General features: G+C 34.2%; 3 protein-coding genes and 1 non-coding gene across 6 annotated transcripts; 3 read left to right on the plus strand and 1 right to left on the minus strand.

Annotated features, from left to right (window-relative positions):
- Window positions 1-741: 741 nt before the first annotated feature.
- On the plus strand, window positions 742-4,727 carry LOC106402117 (AUGMIN subunit 5). The gene is made up of 9 exons (XM_013842783.3): window positions 742-1,782; window positions 2,041-2,182; window positions 2,401-2,574; window positions 2,865-3,074; window positions 3,176-3,361; window positions 3,532-3,691; window positions 3,780-3,975; window positions 4,044-4,176; window positions 4,299-4,727. Exons 1-9 carry the CDS (start codon window positions 947-949, stop codon window positions 4,413-4,415), a joined length of 2,154 nt encoding a protein of 717 aa, XP_013698237.2. The 5' UTR covers window positions 742-946; the 3' UTR covers window positions 4,416-4,727.
- Window positions 4,728-9,551: 4,824 nt separating this feature from the next.
- Window positions 9,552-13,736, plus strand: LOC106399511 (WAT1-related protein At3g30340-like). 3 transcript variants are annotated; one of them, XM_048769644.1, is made up of 6 exons: window positions 9,552-9,843; window positions 10,232-10,294; window positions 10,873-10,989; window positions 11,090-11,489; window positions 11,631-11,782; window positions 13,341-13,736. In XM_048769644.1, exons 1-6 carry the CDS (start codon window positions 9,656-9,658, stop codon window positions 13,426-13,428), a joined length of 1,008 nt encoding a protein of 335 aa, XP_048625601.1. In that variant the 5' UTR covers window positions 9,552-9,655; the 3' UTR covers window positions 13,429-13,736. The 3 variants fall into 3 exon arrangements, with proteins under 3 accessions (XP_048625601.1, XP_048625599.1, XP_048625600.1); XM_048769642.1 differs by lacking the exon at window positions 13,341-13,736 and adding an exon at window positions 12,332-12,630; XM_048769643.1 differs by lacking the exons at window positions 10,232-10,294; window positions 13,341-13,736 and adding an exon at window positions 12,332-12,630.
- On the plus strand, window positions 12,700-12,772 carry TRNAK-CUU. Its single transcript has one exon. It is a non-coding gene; the product is annotated as a tRNA-Lys (tRNA).
- A 2,677-nt stretch (window positions 13,737-16,413) lies between the features above and the next one.
- Window positions 16,414-18,984, minus strand: LOC106402309 (amino acid transporter AVT6A). Its single transcript, XM_013843016.3, has 5 exons — window positions 18,312-18,984; window positions 17,924-18,076; window positions 17,465-17,668; window positions 16,914-17,379; window positions 16,414-16,823 (listed from the first exon to the last, which is right to left on the minus strand). The coding sequence occupies exons 1-5, from the start codon at window positions 18,727-18,729 to the stop codon at window positions 16,688-16,690; spliced, it is 1,377 nt and encodes a 458-aa protein (XP_013698470.2). The 5' UTR covers window positions 18,730-18,984; the 3' UTR covers window positions 16,414-16,687.
- Window positions 18,985-20,741: the final 1,757 nt, after the last annotated feature.

Raw genomic sequence — 20,741 nt, forward strand, 5'->3', positions numbered from 1 at the left:
ATGAAATTAATATTACATGCTATTGTTCTCAAACGTTTGGTGTAGACACAGAGATTAATAAGAACTGACTCTTCCTATTAGCTTAAGAAACTTACACAAAACTTAAGCTCTTTCAAACTCTCAAATCTCACGCCATGCCTTTAACATGATATTGGTATTTATATAGATTCTCTCTATCCTAATCCTAATAGTAATCAAATATATATGGATAACTCTAAACATTTTTATTCTTATCTCTAAACATCATATTCTTATTAGGATTAGTATAGCTTTTTTCTCAAACTAACTTCGAACTTACTTCAACACATGCTGTGATTTCGGTACCAGGAGAAGAATTAGAGTCTCAGTCCGAAACTCTTGGTAATTCAAAAAAAATTGTAAAATATCAAATTTAAAGAATATTTTTCCAACGTTGAGTAGAATTATGATTTATTCTTTGATAAGAAAAATTTGTTTATCTAGTCATTCAACCATAAATTTATTAATGCTTTTAGATTTTTCACTCTCGTAACAAATAATTTATAAACAGTTATGTAACCTAAAAACCCAAAAGAATATGGTGGTCTAGTGATACTATAACGAGAGTGGTTCTTTTGCACACCGGTTTAAACCTTCGCATGGGTAGTTAGCAGCGGTTTGTCTCAGTATACCCCTGCATTTGTTTCGAAATTCAAATTTGACCCCTCATGTTTTTTTTGTCTCATGATAAATCAAACGTATCACCCACTTACTAAACCGGTTCGAACCGGGAACCGGATCGTAATTTCAAATCCGCAGAACGCAGAGTGATCATCATCATCATCGTCATCACCATCACTCCGATTCTCAGATCTGTTCGTCCTGTATCGGCGTCTGCTCCTCCGTCGCCGGCGATTCCAATCACATGAGAGTTCATTCACAATCAAAACCTTCGCGGTGAGTAATCTAATCTAATCCCATATAAAAAATGCAGACCGCATCGAGCTCGGCTCCGTCGCCGGAAGCCATACTAGAGTGGCTTCAGAAGGAGATGGGATACCGAAGCAAATCCCACGCGCCTTCCGTCGATTCCGTGAGGAAGATCTGTAGAGGGAACATGATCCCCGTCTGGGGGTTTCTGATCAATCGAGTGAAGTCTGAAAAGACTGTTGATAGCATTAGGCGTAACATCACCGTCCATGGTAGTGTTGATGCCGTTAGTTCAGTGAAGGAGGAGAGTAAGGTTAAAGGGAGAGAGGCTGCGAAAGAGGTGGAGAGGTTGAGGAATCTCGTGAGGAGGCAAAGGAAGGATCTTAAAGCGAGGATGCTCGAGGTCTCTCGAGAGGAAGCTGAACGGAAGAGGATGCTTGACGAGGGAGCTAGTTACAGGCATAAGCAAGTCATGCTTGAAGCTTATGATCAGCAATGTGACGAGGCGGCGAGAATATTCGCTGAGTATCACAAAAGGCTGCAAATTTACGTTAACCAAGCGAGAGGGAAGCTCAGCACTAATAGCCAGAGGGAAGCTGATGATGATGTTATTCTCGTTGGGAAGGCTTGTGAATCACTTGCGTCGCGCATGGTTGAGAGAATATGTGACTCTTTCCCTGCTTACGAAGGAAACGGAGTTCATTCGCATCCTGAGCTTGAAACCGCCAAGCTGAGTTTTGAGTATGATGGAGAGATGTCTGATGAGATGAGAGCTGTTATATTGAGCTGCCTGAGTAGTCCTCCTCTTCTCCTTCAGGCTATTGCTGCACACAGCTTACGCCTTAAGACCTTAATAGAGAGGGTAGATGTCAGAGCTGATGCTGAAACATTGAGGTGCCTCTCTGCTTTTTCCTTAAAATGCCTCTCTCCGAATGTGCAATTCTGCTTCGGCCCGGTTTTCATTCACTAGGAATGTGTCTTTATCTGGTTGATTTAGGCTGTTCCAGAACTTGTTTGATCAATGATATCTATAATTGACTCTCTCTTTTTTTTTTTTTACTGAATGAGATATCTGCATTCTCTGAAATTCATGTTCCAGTGTATTGGTTAGCTAATGAAAGCCATTTGATGTCAACCTGTTCTATTCTACAGGTATAAGTACGAAAACAACCGGGTAATGGAGATTTCTTCTTCTGATGTGAGCTCGCCATTAAGTTATCAGTTTAACGGTAATGGGAAGATAGCCACGGATACTCATTCCAAAGGATCTAACAACCAGCTCCTCGAACGACAGGTTGCTCTCTTCATCTGATTTTTGGTTTCTTTCTGGTTATTTCAGGAGATAATGTTTAGAAAGGACATAGTTTGAGGCTTTATGTTTAGCAATGGCTTAGCTTGCACTTACGGATTGTTTTTAGCCCAGCTGCTGCATTTAAACTTGTTGCACGATAATGATCACACGGTTATACTTATAATCCATTTATCTTATCTTGTACGTATGCCTGTATCCAGAAAGCACATGTGCAACAATTTTTGGGAACTGAAGATGCGTTAAACAAAGCCGCAGAAGCTCGGGTTTTATGTCAGAAACTCAAAAACCGTTTGCAAGGAAGTGCTGACACAGTTTCTTCACATTCACTTGGTGGAGGCACGTCACAGAATGTTAGAAATCTTAGGCAATTAGAGGTAATACTAGATTTTCCTAGGTTTTCAACTTCCATGATTTATGTTTACCTTAGTTAATATATATATATATATATATATACATCTTTGTCTGTGATCTAAAATACATTTCTCTCCAACATACCTCTGTTCTTTAGTATCTTATACAATTAATACTATTATCTTTAGCAACACCAGGATTAATTATATTTTGTTCTCCAGTCTGCATTATCAAAGCTAATTCAGTTATCAAGAATGTCCAGTTTAAGTTTGGTATACTTGCTTGACCGAGCTATTTAATTTTTCCTTGGCAGTTAGACGTATGGGGCAAGGAACGAGAAGCTGCTGGTTTGAGGGCTAGCTTAAGTACACTTTTATCTGAAATACGACGGCTGAATAAATTATGCGCTGAAAGGAAAGAAGCTGAACATTCATTAAAACAGAAGTGGAAGAAAATTGAAGAATTTGATGCTCGCAGATCCGAACTTGAAACCATATATACTACTCTTCTCAAGGCCAACATGGTAAATATTCTTCCAACCAATTGATTTTGTTATTGAACAAAAATCATATTAATTGCAATCGGCACAACTCTGTGTGATGTTCTGATTTATTTTTCGCTCAGGATGCTGCTGCCTTCTGGAATCAGCAGCCACTAGCTGCAAGGGAATACGCAATGGCCACTATAATTCCAGCGTGTGAGGTTGTTGCAGACATTTCGAAAAACTCTAAAGATTTCATTGAGAAAGAAGTGTCTGCTTTCTTCCAAAGTCCTGATAACACCCTCTATATGCTTCCAGCAACTCCGCAGGTCTGTAATTTCTCTCCTCACAGGTCTGATAACAATCTATATTATATATTTTACACAGAATTGGAGATATATTATTTGGAAGATATTGAAAACTTACAAATTGAAAATTGTGGTTAATTAGTTATACAAGGAACTTTGTTCATATCTATTCGACTATTTTTCTTAATCAGGCCCTTCTGGAGTCTATGGGAGCTAATGGGTCAACAGGACCTGAAGCTTTTGCTTCAGCAGAGAAGAATGCTGCTTTGTTGACTGCAAGAGCTGGTGCTAGAGATCCATCGGCAATACCTTCTATATGCCGCATTTCTGCCGCCCTTCAGTATCCTGCGGGTTAGCCTCTTTTCTTTTCCTTCCCCAAATACATCTTGCGGCGTTAATTTAGTGCTTGGTGTAACCATTATTTCTTGCTATTTTTCAGGTTCAGAGGGTTCGGATGCAAGTTTGGCATCGGTTCTAGAGTCTCTTGAATTCTGCTTGAGGCTCCGTGGCTCCGAGGCATGTGTGTTGGAAGATTTAGCAAAAGCAATCAACTTGGTGGATATTCGTCAGGATTTAGTTGAAAGTGGTCGCTCTCTACTAAGTCATGCTTACCATGCCCAGCAAGAATATGAAAGGTAGGTCTTGCTTCTCAGTTGTGCCATCTTTTCTTGATCCATTCTTTATGCGAGAATACAATGTGCAGGACAACTAAGCATTGCCTAGATCTTGCCACAGAGCAAGATAATACAATAACAGAGAAATGGTTGCCTGAGCTCAAGACTGCAGTCTTGAATGCTCAAACTTCATTGGAGCACTGCAAATACGTATGGGGTTTGGTAAGTCCTTTGACTTTATAAGCTCACTACTATTGTTATTAATTATGCTTTGGACATGGTTATTATAGATTTATGGATGAATGGGGGTAATAAACAGCATTTTGATTGTGTATGAAATGCAGCTGGACGAATGGTACGAACAGCCTGCTGCAACCGTTGTGGACTGGGTCACGGTAGATGGACAAAACGTTGCGGCTTGGCATAACCATGTGAAATCATCCTATTGTCTTTTACGATAAGGATGAATAAACAAACGTCCATCAGAAGTTGAAGTTGAAAGTCTATTTGAAACATTCGGTCCCAGGCACTACAAAGATTTCACCAAAAGGTACAATTGTATAGAGAACGTTTTCTATTCTCCATAGTAACTATCCACTGTTTTATTTAATAGGTCTCGAGTTTCTTTGTGGGTTTGATGATTGTTTCTAAGCCTAACACTTGTGTTTTGTATAAACAAGTGGTGGAATAGCTCTGTTTTCATGAACTAAAAAAAAAAGACACTGCACGTGTTAATATATGTGTTACAAATAACTCGAGTTTTATCTTCTTGATCTCAAGCTGGCCTTTCTAACAGTTTCATTGTTAGTACTGTTCCTGTTCCCTCCACTTCCCGTGTGACCAATAAACAGTCCCGATGAAGACAAGTCCTTTTCATCAAGATCCTCTTGTGTCTCTGCATTCTTATCATCCTTTGATCTTTCAACTACGACACCATCTATCCATTGCGGACAGCGGTGTATCACCAGTTATCCGCGTTTAAGACTAATGCAAGAACATTCGGGTGAAAGAAAACTAGAGGCTTTCAACCGATGTTATCCAAGTGTGATTCGGAGTATGCTTTTTTTCGGTTGTCCTATCAGCCAATCTTTTATTGAGTTTATATTGAGGCATGGACCCTCTCAGTATTTGGATTCATTGTGCTTCTGATAATCAAAATACCATACTCCCTCCGTTTGATAATAGATGATGTTTTAGAAGATTTTTGTTGTTTCAAAATAGAGATGTTTTGATATTTTTATATTATTTTTAACTTTATTGAAAACTGTGTAACCAATTAGATGTTTTAGTCATTTCTGTAATTGGTTGGACGATTTTTAAATTATATTTTTTTAACCACTTTTTAGAGAAAAGTAAATTTCTTAATCTTTGTGTACTAAGGAATAACATCATGTATTATGAAACGGATGGAATATATTAAATCAGCTTTAAAAAGAAATATTTTATCAATTTACTTTGAATTATAATGGCAACCCAACTTGGTGTTGTCTTCTTTGTTTAGTATCTTGAACAAAAGAAAAGCATCGTACTAAACATTTTCTCAATTATTTTTATCAAAAAAAAAAACATTTTGTCAATTATTTAATTTGAAATATAATGAACTGTCTATAGCCATTCATTTCAGTTTTGAATTATTTTTAGAATAAAATAAGATGGAAGTAATCACTATTAAGATGTTGTTACCATTTTGAATTTTGTCAGAGGTTATGAAGAATCAGTGTGGATCATTTGGAATTATGTTTCCAAATATGACGTGATGGTAAGCAAAAATTAAGAAGAACACGATTTTGTGTATATGTTATTAACAAATTACTATGTGATATCATGTAAATTAACATGCTATCGAATAAAATAGTATAATAATTTTATAATTTGCGTGAATTTTATGCTATTGTTTAAAAGATGCGCAATAATTCATCCCCATTAGTTTATGATTTCTTCGCCACTTCATTTTGTAAATAAACGTCAGTCTATTTTACGCATATAAAAAATTCTTCTTCTTATATGAGAATATAAATGAATATATTAAAATATTAGCCAATTTCATTTCAACTTACCTTAGTGACCAAGGCGGCTTTTACAGGTCGTCGACTTAAAAAGTAAAAAAGATCTAACTGGTTTATTCGATCTTAGCGTCGGAACAACAGTTTTTTAAAAATATTTTTCTTACATGCATGTTTTGTCAAAAAACGGTTTATGAAATGATGGTTACAGAATATATATATAATATATCACGTTCTAAAATGAGGAAAACATAAAAATTGAAAAGAATATGAAAACATTTGAAGAACGAAAAATGGATATATTTTCGTGGCCGCAAAACCAGCTTGAGCAGGCTAAAAGGTGCATATACTTTATGTTAGTGTGTTAAATCATCCCACATTGGTAATCTCAGTCATTCAAGTAATATGTAAAACACTTGAGCCAATTCACCTATTACCCTTAAGGTTTTGGGCCGAAAGCTTATGATTATCATGGTATCAGAACGTTTTTCGATTGTTGGGAGCACCTCATGGATATGGTCCCATAAAAAAGCTCTACGCATCAGATGGTCATGTCTGAGCGCGAGGAAGGTGTGTTATTGTGTTAAATCCCTCATTGGTAATCTTAGAACCATTCAAGTAATATATAATACACATGAGCCAATTCATCTATTGCTTTAAGGTTTGGGTTGAAAGCTTGTGCTTATCACTTTATGTCTTTAATTGTAAAAATAACAACTCATCCACATATTTGGAAAACATGATTAAAATAAATAAATGTGATCAAAGTAAAAAAAAACTTTACTTTAGGTTTTAATTCGTAGATGTGGAACGTAAGTAACAATATAATCCACGGATGAAATGGATGGGGGTTGAACTTAATACGTTATATAGTTAGTTGCAAGTTGCAACATATAATTAGATGTTCAAATAAGGCAGTAATGTTTTGATCAGAAAGGCATATGTGTATAAGCCTTAGTTTCAAAAAAAGAAAGGCATATGTAGAGCTTAAAATAACAAATAATTAGAATATAAAAATATAAATGTATATTTATTTTCAGAATATAAAATATTCTTACATTTTAAGAGAATTTTTGAATTTATTTTAAATTACCATTTTATTCAACCACCAAAAACATCACAATTATCTTGTTAAATGATGATTAGTAAATCGAACTCTTACATTAGAAACAATTTAATCGATAGAAATCTAAATTTATTTCAGTTACAATTTAGAAAACGAATTATTTGTATTACCACGTGTCGTTTTTACCAAATAACAAGTCAACTACTTTTACTTAAAAATTAAAATTGTTTGAGAATAGAAGATGCATATATATACTCATATACAAACATCATTGGTCTAGTGGACAATAATATAATATATTTTTAGTACCGAGTTTCGGTTTTAACATTTGGTACGTAAAACTCTGCAATTGTGAATGCAAATGTTTTAGTGTGCTGCAAAGTTTTTATCAAAAAAAAAGTGTGCTGCAAAGTTAGATCAGCCGTCATAACTCTAGTGTGTTATGATACTGATGGTTACATCCCCGTCGTCCCTCGAGAAAAAAGCAGAGACAATAATGAGTCAATTAGTTAAATAACTAGATTTTTAAAATTGTTTAAGAAAGTGACAAAAGCAAAAAGTTGCTATTAAAAATAAAGGTACCAGTAAAACTAAGTTGAAATTTATATGTTATTTTTGTTGAATATATATATATATATATTGGCTGTTTTCAATAATGAATATGTGAATGTGTCTAACAAGCTAAATCATTCGGATATTACAGAAAGTTCAGATGTCACGAAACGTAAAGGAACCGAATTGAAATAAACAGATGAGATATACTTAGAACTAAGCAAGGCATCACATTTTTGAGACAGGATTTGACGCATTGTTCTAATCTCCATTAGCATTGTGAAAACTCTTGTCAATTCTTTATTTGTTATATGTGGTACTTAAAAACTAATAAATAAAATAGTATATTTGTAATATATATATATATGTAATATATATATATATATACATATATGTGTGTATCACAAAATCAACAAAGTATAGATTCTTTTTATTGTCTGATCAGATCTACTTTTATTAAGAATATTGTAATTACAACTGTGGTTCTTTTTCATTTTATGGCAAACATGGTTAATTTCAATAGTCGAGAATAAGTCATTTGTCTGTCGCTACTACCTCTATTGGTAAAGCCGTACTAAGAGTAAACGCACCATGTTCCGGTCTTAACAGTTAAAGAGAGAGAATTAAATAATAAACTTTTATTCCTGATCTAAAAGATTATGGGTCTCAAATCTCAATCTGAAACTTGTTGCAATAAAAACAAAAACAAAAAAAGTCAGTCATTGATTCAGCTGGCTCCAATTCCAGTTTGACTGCATTAAGAAATTATGGGTTTGATTGGTTAGTTAACTCAGAGTAAGAAAATAAGAGGAAACATGAGAGGCAAATTAAGAGTAAAATAAAGTGAAAGAGAATAGTTACCAGCTAATGCAACATTGTTACTCCGTTCAAATCAAATCAAGAGGAACAAATATAAACTATTTTACACTTTTTGAATAGTTACCAGCGAGAAAGTAATTAAAATATGTTTCACCTGATTGAGTTGATAACAGCGTAAGTCATAGTAAATAACTTTTCCTCCAAAAATATATCGCCAAAATATTAAATTTAGTTAATTTCCTAAAACATTTTTTTGACTTTCTAAACAATGTAGATGCTTCTCTGTAGTTTTCGGATTCTTGGAACAACATTTATGTTTCCCATTGTTGACATAAAGCAGTAAAAATTAGCAATAAGAAATTGCAGGAAATTAAAAGAGATGAAAATGATGAAGAGATCAGCAATGCATAAGGGAAAAAGTAGAGAGCCGAAAACATTTTATATGCGGTTTTAGATCATCTCTGTGTATTTTCTGTTTTTCCTTTCAAATATTTTTGAAATATAGTATAGATAAATTTTAAAATAGAGATAAATCTTCTCCAGTGTAATATATGTCTCTAAAATAGAAGATGTTACTTCTTCATCTAAATATAAATGAATAGTATTTTCTATAAATAAAAATAGTAATTTTTAAAGTAGAAAATAGAGATTTATTGAAGAAAAATGTCCTCTATAATAGTATTTGGAGTCAAGTAAGAAAGTTTTTTTCAACTATTCATAAAATCATGGCAAGGCCAGCACGAAAGTTTCTTTTGATATGCTTTAGTAAACTATTTATAGGGATCTCTCATCCTGCTTTGTCTTAATGTTACCGATTGATAACAATAAGAATTGAATACCCCATACTGCTATACCATAAATGGCAAAGAGTTACCTGGCAAATCCATTATGCCATTTACCCAAGTTGTTTCTATACGTATAGTGAATTAAGCATATAATTGGTGTATGATGTCACGTTGTGATAATGGAAGCTACTAGAGTTTCCATTAATTAATCAACTTTTTTCCTCTCTCTCGCTCTCTTTTTTGGTCATGAATAGTTGAGAGAACAATGACAGAAAAGCCAAGTTCAAAGCACAATGAGATTAGTTAAAGACAAATGCGATAATGATACCATTCTGAGCATTATTTGAGTCACGATATATAGCCACACTCTCATCAAATATTTATATCACAACAACCTCCCAAAACTACATAAAGAGAAGTGCTAGCATATATATATATATACACACACACATATACTGATACGTACATACAAAACTATGGTGAAGTTGGATGGGAAACTATGGAAAGCTGTGATTATGATGTCAATTATAAACATTGCTCTAAGCGGTGTAAACGTTATGTTCAAGAAGATGCTTAATCAAGGAGTTAACCGTATGGTTGCGGCCACTTACCGACTTGCTGCAGGAACTCTGTTCTTGACACCATTAGCTATTTTCTTAGAAAGGTATGTGTGTTTTATATGTCTGTATAATATAACTACTCGAACCTTTGGGTTCAGTGACCTAGTCACCGCTTCACTCTAGTCACATAACTTCTTCATCATAAAAAATCAACTAATTCATCCAATATATATACTTTTTTTGCTTAAATCCAATATTTTCTGGTTATGTTGATTAGTTAAGATCATTGAAGTTTCTTTTTTTTCTGGATTGAATATACTTATCAAATTATAAGTGGCTGTCTTGTTTATTCGAGAGCCTTGTTGACTCTTGGTTTCAGTCTCTTTTGTGTAAAGTCAACAAATTCTTAAATATATTTTACAATATTTTTCGAGGAAAAAGATAGATTCGTATTCCACTGGCAAGAAATTAATTTGGTTTTTCTTTTTGTAGACATAACAGGCCAAAACTCACTGGTAGTATCTTGTGTTCCCTTTTCTTAAGCGCTCTCCTGGGGTAAGTTTCTTTTGGTATTGGTTTTAACCCTTGTTCTAAAAATCGGCCGTCTAGTCGTCTGGGTGCTACGCGTCACTCTTCCGCCCCGATTTATGTCAAATCGGTTTAAAAAATCGGATATCCGATTTTCTCCGCCTAGACCGTCTAAATGACCGTCTAGCCGCCTAGGCGGCCGCCTAATCTATTTTTAATTATTTTTTTATTTTTTATTTTATTTTTAATAATATTTTTATTTATTTATTTGATCTAAAATTTTATAAATATCATTTATATTCATAATTTTGATGAAAATTACACTATATTAAGTTTATATATTCTATTTGTGTGTTTTATACAATCTTAAACATGAAAATATATTAAAGTTATAAACAATTAAATATTAACATGTTTTATAACATAGTAAACAATCTAAAAATTCCGCACCGCATAATTTTCGATTAATCCCCGATTTTCTCTTTAAGCGCGAGGCCCACCCGACCGCCCGACTAGCGCCTAGCGCGTTCCCGAACAGGGGTTTTAACATTGGACGTTAAGAAATTTAACTGTCTAAATTTTTTTTGTCACTTTCAAATTTGCAGGACAAGTTTGGTGCAATACTTCTTTCTAATTGGACTACAATATACGTCTTCCACTTTCGCCTTAGCGTTTAGCAACATGGTTCCTTCGATCACTTTTGCTATGGCTCTCGTCTTTAGGTACTAATGAAAATCGATCAAAACACATTTCCATACCATTTGGATTCTTCATTCAGTTTTATAAACTATTGTACAATATTATCAAATAATGAATGATTAGGCAAGAGACGTTGAACATCAAGAACAACATAGGAAGAGCCAAAGTGTTAGGCACAATGATATGCATCTGTGGAGCTTTGGTACTTACGCTTTATACAGGAGCCTCATTAACTCCACAAAACGCTCAAACAGAAACGCAAACGTCAAATAGTCCAACGACTGCGGTAACGCAAAAATGGGCCATGGGTTCGGTCATGCTGATCATATCAATCTTAATATGGTCATCGTGGTTCATTGTTCAAGCTAAAATATGCCGGAAGTATCCATGTCAATACACAAGCACCGCGATCCTCTCTTTTTTTGGTGTGATCCAATCTGCTTTGTTGAGTTTGATCTCGGAGAGGAGCATATCCATGTGGGTCGTTAAAGAGAAGTTCCAAGTTTTGGCTTTACTTTATTCGGTAAGTAATAATATTAATTACATCATGTACATTAAAGATTCTTATAAAATAATTACATGTAGCCTAGTGTTTTACAAGTTGCAAATTCTAAAAAAATCGGTTTTAATGAAAAGTAAGCAACTATGATCGGTACTTGTATAGGGCATCGTGGGATCTGGATTGTGCTACGTGGGAATGTCATGGTGTCTCCAGCAAAGAGGTCCGGTTTTCACGTCTAGCTTCATCCCTTTGATTCAAGTTTTTGCTGCCTTTTTCAGCTTCTCTTTTCTTCATGAGCAAATTTACTGCGGAAGGTAACCTACTTTTCCTTTCTACATATATATATATATATATATATATATATATATATATATATATATATCTTTAACCTACAAAATACATACAAACAAAGATTTTAGAATTGCATTGGATCAAACATATAATAATACAATGTTGCATAATACTTATTTTAGTATTCATTGACTTGTATAGAATATGTCTATACTAAAGAGTAAAGACCTTATTTGGCAAAAAAAAAGAGAGTAAAGGCCCCCCTTTCATCTGCGTGGCCTTTTGAACGTGGAACTGGAATTAGACCAAGTTGACGCATGCATCATATTGCATAACAAAAAAAATTAAAATCATTAACTTGGTAGAATATCATTGAAACTTATCCAGACCTTTAATATCTGTGATAAATACCTTTTCTCGAAGTGGAGATCGAGATCAAATATGAGAAATGATTACACAAGAAGGACACCTAATTTTATGGTTTCCTTTCGCCTAACGTACGGTATATATTAAGTGGTTCTTTTTGACATTTGTTTCTAATACATGAACTGTATATGTTGCATGCCAAAAAGTGTGATAGGATCAGTGGTCATTATCGTGGGACTTTATATACTTTTATGGGGCAAAAGCAAGGATAAGCCGACACAAGTAACCAAACAAGAACCATTAAATCTCGATCTTGAAGATTCTGGGACAGCTCCAAAGGAACTTAATAGTGCTGCCCATCCAGTCTCTGAAAAATAATTACTTTGATATATATATATATATATAGTTTTTTTGCATATGGTAATGAACTAATACTTAATTACAGTGAATATCATAACACTCAAACTGTTATACAGAAATAAAAATATGTTCAAATTTCGAGCTCCTGAGATGTTTGCCAATAAACAAATAATACGTGTGAATAAATTACAGTTATAAAGAAGCATCATCAAATGCCCGTCTAGCTCAGTTGGTAGAGCGCAAGGCTCTTAATCTTGTGGTCTTGGGTTCGAGCGCCACGGTGGGCGTTTTTTTAAATGTTAATGTATATTGCTTTTGAGTAAAAACTATTGATTACCAAGAAATTACCTAGTTAGTTAAGAGTTTATATATCGTCAGATTTTCGTTTGTTTCATTTTCTCTGCATTGGCTTACTGATAATCCCAACCGGTGGGGAGGGAGGAAAGGGGCCCTATAAAATACTGAAATAATTCTTTTTTTCATTGTTTATTTGAGAATTATATGATTATAATGGTGAATTTTCTTCTACTGCCCCCTATAAACTGAACATAAATTTTACATTGTCCCCAGTAAAACTTTGGTCTGGTTCCGCCACTGATCCCAACTGCTTTCGTTTTCGTGTATAAATCATTAAATCTTCTCGTTATATTTTTCCGTAAAATCATAGTATAATTTTTCCATGTAAGAACTTCGATACAACATATTTCATTTCATAAGATAAGCAACGACTAGCTATTTTTTTTTTTGAATCACATTTCCATTAAAACTTAGAGCTAGGTGAGGGGATTTACTCGCTCATTTATTACTACAAAGCTTTGTTTAGCAAGTGCTAAGATCTGCAACCACATTTTGCAGTCTTGAAATCCAAACAAAAGAGATAAATTCAAACTCAGCTGCTAGTGCTAAGATATCAAACTCAGCTGCTAGTGCTACTGCTAAGTAACGACTAGCTACTATTACTCTATTATACAACAGAAGTCCCTATGTACGCATCACCGTAAGTCAACATGATCAACATCTTGTTTGACCGATCCACAATCATTTACAATTTTAAATCATGTCAGGAGATCGGTTATTGATCAGGCGCTTACTATGGATCGGATAATCATTTTGTAACAATTAAGTATCTTGGTATCTTTGGCAGAAGAAAAAATTCAAGTTTTGCTAGGCCATTACCGTTGTGAGATCATCAATATGCTGTAAATACAAATTTATATACTTATTAAATGCTAGAGGAATAATGAAGAGACTAAATCTATGATATAAATCTTAAAGTGGGTTTACAAGACAAACCTTAGTGGTGTCAATATCTTCCAATATGTTTTACAAAAAAAAAAAATCTTCCAATACGTTGGTCTTCTTATGCTCTCCTGCAGTAATGCCAAGACATATCTAGAATGAAGACATGCTCAGTGCTTTTACTAACTATTTTATAATAAAAATAAAGATCGTTTTTTCTAAAGGAGAACGAAAATATTCTGAACTTAAAATGATTACCTAAGCTTAAACATAAAACTAGTTAATGAATATATACAAATGCTACAAGTATTACAAGCTAAGTACTTTTTGTTGTTTTGATTTTATGTTATGTCCAGGAAGATGACTTGCTGATCCACGATAAATCATTTTTTATATATTCTATAAGTTGATCGGGTTAACACACACCGGCTAATCCGAATTTATAATAAGTTTTGACTGATGTTAAGGGGTAACTGAATTGCATGTTATCAGATTATCAGATAAACTATTTGGACCGAAATTCAAACCAAAATTTTCCATATACATTGTGATTTTGTTTCAGTGGAAACTCGCATCCCAAAAAAACGTTTTAGCACATTTCTAAATTTCGTCTACCATTTTACCACAGAATGCCATAAAACATTATAGAAATACACAAATCGACCCGATATTCTTCTTGGGTTTCCGTTTAAATGAAAAACTCTTACTTATCTTATGAAACCCTAGTTTTTGCTCCACCATCATGCTTCGATGCACTTGAAATCTTTTTGCTTTTGAAATGTTAAATTTATATATCAACAAAACAAAAGAATTTTTTTTTTACAGTACTGAAATCTTTTAAAATGCTACTGCAGTACAACGATTTAATTCTTTCCCAGCCATCTTTGCACTTGAAATCTTTAAACTCGGATCATCTTTCTCTCACTTGCTCCTTCTCGGCTATAGCCAACAAGAGTCTCATTTTTCTCGCGAACCTTAGACTCCTCGGTGCAGCAATGTCGGTGAGCTCGCACGATTCCTGTTATGGTGTATAAATTGATATAATGGATTGATTACAATGGTGAGAGAAAATGTCGATGTATACAAATCATTTAAGAAATAATTTTGTGAAAGCAAACGTATACTTTAGGATGCAGAGTCATGCAGTGTCTGTGTCTATGTATCTTTATCTCACGATAGTCAAGACTTGTCACCAGCATCTCCGCCTATTAAAACAAATCGAGATATCTCACGATAGTCAAGACTTGTCACCAGCATCTCCGCCTATTAAAACAAATCGAGATATATAAAGCAAAAGAAAGTTATTAATAGCTATTTTACTAAGCTAATCTTAAGAAGAAAGAAACCAATATTCGAGTTAAGAGTAAGGTGACAAAAAAAGCAAAATTAGATATCTTTATGTAAAGACCCGGATCCGAAGAACCGAACCGAACCCAATCCGAAAAAATAGTACCAAAACCGAACCAAAATTGATTAAATATCCGAACGGATTCAAAATTTTGGTATCTAAAGAACCGAAACCGGACCCGAACCGAAATATCTCGGATACCCGAATGTAACTGAAATAGATTTATATACCTAAATATATTATTTATTTTTAGATTTAATATATATTAAAAACATCCAAAATATATAATATACTTTTAAGTTGTCTAAAATACTTGAAAATATACATAAATAGTCAAAAGTAAATGTCTAAAATAGCTAAAATATATTCAAAACAACAAAATGTTTGAAATATCTATTGATTTTCAATCCAAATATTCAAATCAAACCAATTAATATGTTAATTTTAGGTATTTTGACATATATTATACAAATTTATATGTAATATATTATTTTGTTTTATAGATTTTGAGAAATTTTAAGCATATAATTAATATTAAAATTTTAAAAATAATTTAAAAGGGTTATCCGAATCCGAACCGAACCCGTAAAGATCCGAACCGAACCCGAACCGAAATTTAGAAATACTCGAATGGAGCTGAAATCTTTAAACCCGAAAACCCGAAGCCCGATTAGATCTGAACCGAATCCGAATGGGTACCCGAACGCCCACCCCTATTCATGAGCATAGATATGGTCCTCTTCTAGGGCTTGAATGATTATATGGAAATCTAGGATTATATTTGTGAATCTCATCATGATTATGAAAGATAGATTCTTCCACATTATCTTTGTCTCTCTTTTATTTTGTTGTTTCTGAAGAAGAGATACATACATACACCAAAAATGTTTGTCGTAGAAATTCAAGTAATCTAATGATTTGATTAATAGTTCATAAATATTTTTTGCACCCAGAATTCTGGAGTTTTAATCACTTCAAATGAAGTTTATCATCAGTTATATTGGAATAAAAATTAAACGTTAATTTTTATAAAACAGTTTAGTACTGTGGCGAAAGTAAAATCGTCATGAACAATTATCAATCGTATAATCATTTGTAATAATTTTTATGTCCCCTGGTAGTAGCAAAAAAGGAATATTAATTAGTACTTCTACGTGCATTTATATTATTATAATCAATAATTTTTATCTGTTATGTTTCCCACTAGAAGATATATAGAAAACATATTTTTTTATTCTTTTGCAAAGATGAGTTGGGTCAGGTTCTAATCCCACCACTGATCAGTAGGACTGTGCAACATTGATTGATATAATAAACTATGATATATAACATATCAGAATATGATACAAAAAATATTTATTCTGCATTACATTTGATCTTTTATACAAAGTTTCTACAGACAACAACACTCATGGTGTTTACAAAGCCACAAGCAAGCAGAAGTCTGCTAAAAAAACACTCAACAACAATGGTACAACACACAAAGAGAAGATAAATCTTGTCTTCTCGATTATTTAACCTCACATAAGAAGAAGAGATGGAAGAAAAACAAAAAGCCTTTTGTTTCCTTCATCATCCAAGAACACACCAAACTGCACATTTACTTCATCCTCAATCACTCACGAGGTGCGTTCCTCTTGAACAACGCATAAGCATCGCTGTAAATAGCGATCGCATTGGCCAATACCGCAAGAACAACCATGAAAACAGCTAAGATCGTGTCCCTGCTTGATGCTTTGCCATGACGATCCCTGCAAGAAACATAACAAGAAGAACTCTGCTTAACTACAAACACTAAAACAAAAACTCATGTTCTTATTCACATAATTAATCAAACTCACTTTAGTATAATAGAAGCTGGGAATATGAATCCGAGACAAACAGCAGCAGTAGCTCCAGTGAACTGGAACGCGTCCCAAATGCTCGGGATGCAGTTTGCACCCAAGAAGATAACAGAGATGAGACCAGCGCTGAGGCAGCCAAACCTTACATTCGAGGAGGTTAACGATGGAGCAGAAGGGAACAAGAGGCCATCAATGTTAATCCTCAACGGGTAGAATACAATAGGGAACACTAGCATAAGATGAAGCGCGTAGCTAACTCGAACCGCGTCGTTGAGGACAGAGCCAAGAGGGATTCCAAGATCAGTGTCAAAGTTCGAAAGGACATCATCAAGAGTATCGTCTCCAAACAAGAGGAAACCAAAAATGCTTATCATTATGTATACAGATGAGCAAAGCACAAGAGCTGATCTGACTACAGGTTTTATCTGAGTCTCGTCGTCAAGCTCGTTCTGTATGCTGTGAACTGAAACAAATCAAGAAAACGTGAGTCTTTTGTTTTGTTTCATTCTTTAAAGATTATGCTTCTAATTAAAAAAAAAAAGGATTACCATTGTAATGGCAGATGAATGCGGTGACAAGAACAGGTACAACTGTGAAGAGATTCAAGAAGGATGTTAAGTCACTAACATCTGGAAACAATCTTGGCATGGCCACGCCACCATTGATGAACTTCATGATAGATATCCCCGCTGTGATGATGAGAAACACGACGGCTAGAGCCACTGATAAGGCAGATGTAAATCTCAAAGAATCTGCAAAGAAAGCATAAGCATGTGTCAGAAGCAAATAAAATGCATAGACCAAATCTAGTTATGGCAAGCACGGAGCCGGTCCTGGGCATATCCGAGTGAAACATTGGTCTATAGCCCCTAAAATTTTCGGAAAATATTACATAGACATAGATAGGTTTGCAAAAAATTGTTAAAAATATTATTTTTGTAGAAACATTTACTAAATCGTCTACAACCCCTAAAATCTCAATGATTTATAACAACCGAAAAACTAACCAATTCGTTTGAAGCAAGCCAAAGGAGCAAAGACAGCAAGAGTAGTAATGATAAGAATAGCTAATCTTCCGTTCCACCAGTGGTGACCAAACCATCCTTCAAGAACACCATAATGGTGGATACCGTCTTCTGTCTTTCCAGCCAACACATCACCTTCAACAAACAAACAACCAGAGTAAGATTCAACCAGGTAGGCGACGCCCACCTAGACGGCAAATAGAGCCTACACGAAACGATTTTTATATAACGATTTACAAAAAAACAGTCTAACCGCGTGCCTAAACAATAAATCTCTATAAAGCGTCTAATTACCGCTAGCTATTTTTTTTCATTCAACAAAGTAACATCAGATTATTATTTAATTAGACTAGGAGATGATTAACCATACCAATGATGATCATGTAGACAATCAAAACACCAATGTTGTTAACAAGCACAGCAACTTGAAGCAAAACCTTCCCAGGCTTCCCAAAGGAGTCACCCATCAAGCCACCGTAAGACCGACTCTTCTTAACCTTACTAAACCTAAGCAAGAACTCGATAGACGCATCGCTCAAGAAAGCCATGACAACAATCATCGTGATCCCGAGCACCAGTCCCAGGATCTTCATCGTCGCAGGCAGAGCCATGATGCCAGCACCGATAATGGTGGTGGCGAGGTTGAAAACGGCGCCGCTAAACGAAGCTCCGTTGAACTCGTCGTGAGCAACTTCTTCGTCTCCCTGAGTTGTGGGCAATAAAGGAGCCGCCACGTCGTCGGAGGAAGAGCACCTCCTTGGAATCGGAGCAACGTCTTGAATCGTCATCTTGGGATTGATACAAAAGTCTTAAAGGAGAGAAGTTTGATTCTTAATACAGAGCAGAGAGGAGGTTTGATTCAGCTGAAGTAGACAAGTGGGAATCGAAAAGTCTAAAATTGATCGAGACCCAGTTGATATTTATCGAAAATGGATGAACCCAGATGAGAAAATTACACAAAGGCGAAACCTTTGAAGTTTACAAAGAGTGGAGATTTCGAATTGTCCGAAGAAGAAGAAGGTTGGGGGAGAAGGAGAAGTTGGAGATGTGGATGGAAGTTTATAGGCTCAATATTTTGTCTTGCTGACGTGGAAATGATTGTAATAATCTGTACGGAACTGTTAGAATCCTTTTTTTTAAGGGATTTTTATTGGATTGCTATTGGATAAAAGGTAACGTGGTGAGCTAAATTTGTAAAACTGAACGATCAAAATTCACTGTATTTATGAATTTTATGATGATGACGACTTATTTGACCTTAGGTGGTGCTGATTAGATTGCAGAGAGAATCGACGCCGCGTTAAAGATGCGTGGAAGTGCATAAAGATAATGGGAACTTTTCTTCCTTGTAAGATTCACGAAGAAGACACTATTTGACCGTAACATCAAATTTCATACCAAAAATAATATGCTCAAAAGATGAATATATAACATACCACACATAATTCCTAAACTTTATTTAGTCATACTTTCAAAAACAAACATGTATATCTTTAACCAAAAAAAAAACACATGTATTAAATCTATTATCTTTTCGAGAATAAACATTCACACTGTACTACCGTACTACTTTTTTCGTTTCATATTAAATGTCGTTTTAGAAAAAAATTTTCGTTACAAAATAAGTGTCGTTTTCGATTTTCAATGCAAAATTTATTAATTTTATGCAAAATTTATTTTTCTATTCGTTGAAATATGGTTAGGTGTATAGATAATAGTGTTTTTTTTATTGAAAATGTATAAAATTAATTGTTTTTTTAATCTGTGTGTCGAAACCTAAAACTACAACTTATAATGAAACAGATGGATTATAATTTATGTAAGTTTTTTCTATGATGGTCAATCACAATTTTTATTAAAGAATATTTAGTTGTAGAAGAGTAGAAGTTATCAAAAGGAGAAACAACTCGATTCTTAATTTATTTCAAAATAATATGTGGACAGGAAAGACTGATAGGAACTAGCTCCTACTTAATTATTGCCGAACCTCTGATAATTAATTAGCTAACAAGACTTGGATGACGATTAGGCATAAAATATTACCAAGTTTTGGCTTTTAGAGGTAACCAAAGCGTTGATTAATCATCATGCGTCATCCGCTCATTGTTTAGTTATATACCCAGTCAGATGTACATAGACTGTTAGGCAAATCAGAGCTAGATATTAATTTAGTAAACAAGTATTAATATTCAGGTTTTTAACATATCTAAAGAACGGGTTGCCACGTCCAGAATTTTAAAAGTACATTCGAATATTCAAAAGAATTGTTAACTAAACCAATCTCAAATGGTTGTTTTTCTCTATTTTTCCATAAAAAGGTTATTTCATAAGAGAAAACACCGTCGCAAGAGCATTAGCAATTCAACTCATATAGCAACATGAAATGAAATTCTAGCGATTATAATCATCAATGGCATGCAAACATCTTAACCAAAAACAGACATGTAAAATAAAGTGGTTGTTGTTGTTTTGTAGTCTTCATTTGTTCATTAAAGTCGATGCTCAACTCATTAAGTATGTTTATAAAAACACTTTTATTGGGTGGCATTCGCACTAGTATTCACAATTGTACTATAGTCTTGTTTTTTTAACAAAAACCACATCTTATAAATAGACATATTAGTGTTTCTTCTATTTCGATAAAATGTAATTGAAATTTGAATGTTTCGAACTTAGAAGCCATCATATAATACATCCTGAGACTAGTTCATCCATAGGTCATATCACACCTAAGAGTCAAAGGAAACACGCAGATATAAATACCTAAGTAGGGTTTGGTGCATGTACCCTAAACCTAAGT

The sequence above is a fragment of the Brassica napus genome, chromosome C9, assembly GCF_020379485.1.
Source record: "Brassica napus cultivar Da-Ae chromosome C9, Da-Ae, whole genome shotgun sequence".
NCBI lineage: Eukaryota > Viridiplantae > Streptophyta > Magnoliopsida > Brassicales > Brassicaceae > Brassica > Brassica napus.